The sequence below is a fragment of the Orycteropus afer genome, unplaced genomic scaffold, assembly GCF_000298275.1.
Source record: "Orycteropus afer afer isolate SDZICR_OR568_19922 unplaced genomic scaffold, OryAfe1.0 scaffold00999, whole genome shotgun sequence".
In the NCBI taxonomy this organism is placed as follows: domain Eukaryota; kingdom Metazoa; phylum Chordata; class Mammalia; order Tubulidentata; family Orycteropodidae; genus Orycteropus; species Orycteropus afer.
The window spans coordinates 35788-38649 of record NW_006922586.1 but is presented as its reverse complement, the minus strand read 5'-3'; the positions used below and the strand labels follow the sequence as shown (position 1 = coordinate 38649).

General features: G+C 62.3%; 1 protein-coding gene across 1 annotated transcript in view; it reads left to right on the top strand.

The window, feature by feature from the left end:
• The window catches only part of SH3TC1 (SH3 domain and tetratricopeptide repeats 1), a 159421-nt gene extending 156873 nt beyond the window's left edge, over positions 1-2548 (top strand). Inside the window, exons 18-19 of the mRNA XM_007958513.1 lie at positions 883-915; positions 2345-2548. Coding sequence (XP_007956704.1) covers positions 883-915; positions 2345-2548 — 237 coding nt within the window. The remainder of the gene's footprint in view (positions 1-882; positions 916-2344) is intronic.
• The last annotated feature ends 314 nt before the right edge of the window (positions 2549-2862 follow it).

Below are 2862 nucleotides of genomic sequence, written 5' to 3'. Positions count from 1 at the left end.
GGATGGAGGATATGGATGGAAGGATGGATGGATAGACGGGTGGATGAATAGAAAGAAGGAAGGAAAAGTGGGGGATAGAAGTGTTACTGGATTGTTTGGGTTGAGTGGTGGGTGGGCACCTTTCTTGCTCTCGTTTTGCTCATAAGCTCCCTGAGAGGTGTCATGGCAACCCGAGGAAGAGTCTTTCTCTTGATGGGACAGGATCAGGGCAGCAAGTCCATCTGTGTGTCCCAGTGACGAACACAGCAGGTCTTCCAAGATGCCCTGAGCCCCTGGTCCCGGCCACATGACCAAGCCCTCCGTGCACATCCAGAGGGGGCTGGGCACTGGAGGACAGCCAGGAAGAGGAGCCTAGGGGCTGAGCGGGCTCAGCTAAATCCCAGCCGCTGACTGCTGAACGGGACTCTGCCCCCGGGAACAGACATGAGGGCTCCCGGGCCAGGGGGAGAAGGCGGTAGGCCCCCACGCAGTTGACACCTGAGGTCAGCTGCCCCTGGGGCGCCCTGTGAAGCGGAGCCCCTGCCCTCCCCACATGAGGGTGGCTCCCCACAGGATTGGCATAGTGTGGGCGGGGGCAGAGTGCAAGCCCTCACACTACGGGGGCCTTGCACTGGTGACGGGACATCACGCACTGGTCCCAAACACTGGCCCCCGCTTCCATACCTGTGCCCCAGCAGTGTGCCCTGCCCCATCCGATTCTCTCTGGACCCCACCCTGAGATAGTAACTGGGAAAGGGTGCCCCTCTAGAGGAGACTGGGGCATGGTGTACGGTGACTCTTGTCATTGTCACTTGTTGGCACACTCACATGCCCACGTTCCAGATGGTAGCTGAGCTCCACCTTGAGTCGCTACGCGACTAACGTGTGTCTCCCTCCTTGCAGTATGGGAACTCCGGGGGACCACTGGTGAATCTGGTAAGTACCCGCAGGGCCGGCGCCTCTGAGGCTCTGCTCCCCTGAGACGGGCGCAGGTCTGGGACCCAGCACGTAGCCCTCGAACCTTCAGGCTAATGATCAGAGCGTGGCTGGGTGGGAGGCCGGCGGGAATGACCCACGTGCCTGCTGCCTGGTGTCCCACAGGATGCTGGTAGCGACAGAGGAATGAGGGACCCCACACACACAGCCAGGGACCCTGCACACACAGCCGCAGGTGCCATGCGCCCACGGGGGTTCACAGCAGGAAGACCCAGAGCGCCCCTCGTGGGGGGATCTGGATCCAGGCACCCTCCCTGCCCCCCACCCATCCTCGCATTCAAATGGTGGGTGAGAGCAACTGTCCCACCCCCCACCCTCTCAAGGCACCCTCCCCAGTTCTGCTCTGGGCCTTAAAGTCAGACTCACTGGCGTCCCCGGTTAGCTGTTTCTGGAGTAAGTCAGGAAGCGTCAGTCCAGGTCCAGGGACGCAAGGAGTTGGTGTCAGGCCCTGCCCGGCATCCACAGTCATCAGGAGGTCACACAGGGATGGGCACCTGGTTTCTGTGGGAAAGAGGTCACTCTGCAGGGACAATGACAGGGAGGGTTTGTGGCCAGCATGGGGTCAGGGAGGGCTTCCTGGAGGAGGAAGCATTTAAGCAGGTTGTAGGGAGAGAGGAGGGTTGGAGCAAGGTGCTAGGAGATGAGGAAGTCCAGAAAGAGGGCATGGCCAAGCTCAGGGGTGGGGTCCCAGGCGGTGTGTTTAGGGAACCCTTCCTGGGCCCAGGACCCGGCAGTGACCTGATGGGGACGTGCACCCCGGGGACCAGGTGGGTGAAGGGTGTCATGACTCAGACCCCATGGGGCCCCGCTGAGCTGGTGGCCCTCCAGGGCCCCCTTGGCCTGGACGTGGCACAGACCCTGCTCCAGCTGGAGCCTGAAGGAGGCCCAAGAGGCACATTCCAGGCCATGGGAAGGAGCCCGAGTGGGGCCCCCACTGGTCCCCATTCTGGCTGCTCAATGTGGGGGGCAGGGTGGGGATGAGGTTCGGCCCCACTTGTCCCCCAGCCCAGCTTCTAGGAGGGGGAGCGGGACCAGGCCCTGCTCGCTCTTGGGCTTCTGCCCCTGGGACCCTGCCCGGGGCCTGTCATTGGCCATCTCTCAGGGCAGGGTGCCACCGCCTGGGAGACAGGCCTGGGCTGTGACCTTCCTCAGCAACACTGTCCAGGAGTCTGGGGTCTGGCGGCCGTGTGGCAGGAAGGTGGGGGTCATCAGCCCAGACCCAGGCCCAGAGCCACCTGTCCAGGAGCCTGAGGCAGCTCTACAGGCCTCTCAGGTGGGGGTGCTGTGGGGGTCAGCTCCATGGAGCAGCCAGGGGCCGTGCTCTGCAGCTGAGGGCCCCCGAGTGACCACCACCGGTCTCCCCACCCAGGACGGTGAGGTCATTGGCATCAACACACTCAAGGTGGCGGCCGGCATCTCCTTCGCCATCCCCTCAGACCGCATCGCCCGCTTCCTGACTGAGTTCCAGGACAAGAATATCAAAGGTAAAGCACTCAGCTGGGGGAACCTGCCCCAGGACGGAGGCTCCCGTGTGACTTCCCTGCTGGGGGCCAGGATGGAGGAGCACATCTGAGACCCCAATTGGGGCCTGGTTACCCCCAGGAGGCTCCAGATGACTCCACTGCCCATCCTCAGGAACCACGTGACCCACTCACTCTACCCACCCTGAAGGTCCAAGACCCTGGGACTATTCATCCTCAACCCCTCTTGGAAACTTCCTTCCTGCTCCTTCACCTCTTGGCCATGTTCTTCACCCCATGCCCCTCCAGACCATCCATCCTCCTGTCTGGGTCTCTGACCACCACTGGCACCATCTGCTGCTTGGACTCTCCACTCCTCCTGTCTGGGCTGCTCCTTAGATGTTAGAACCTGGTGCTTGCTTCCTTG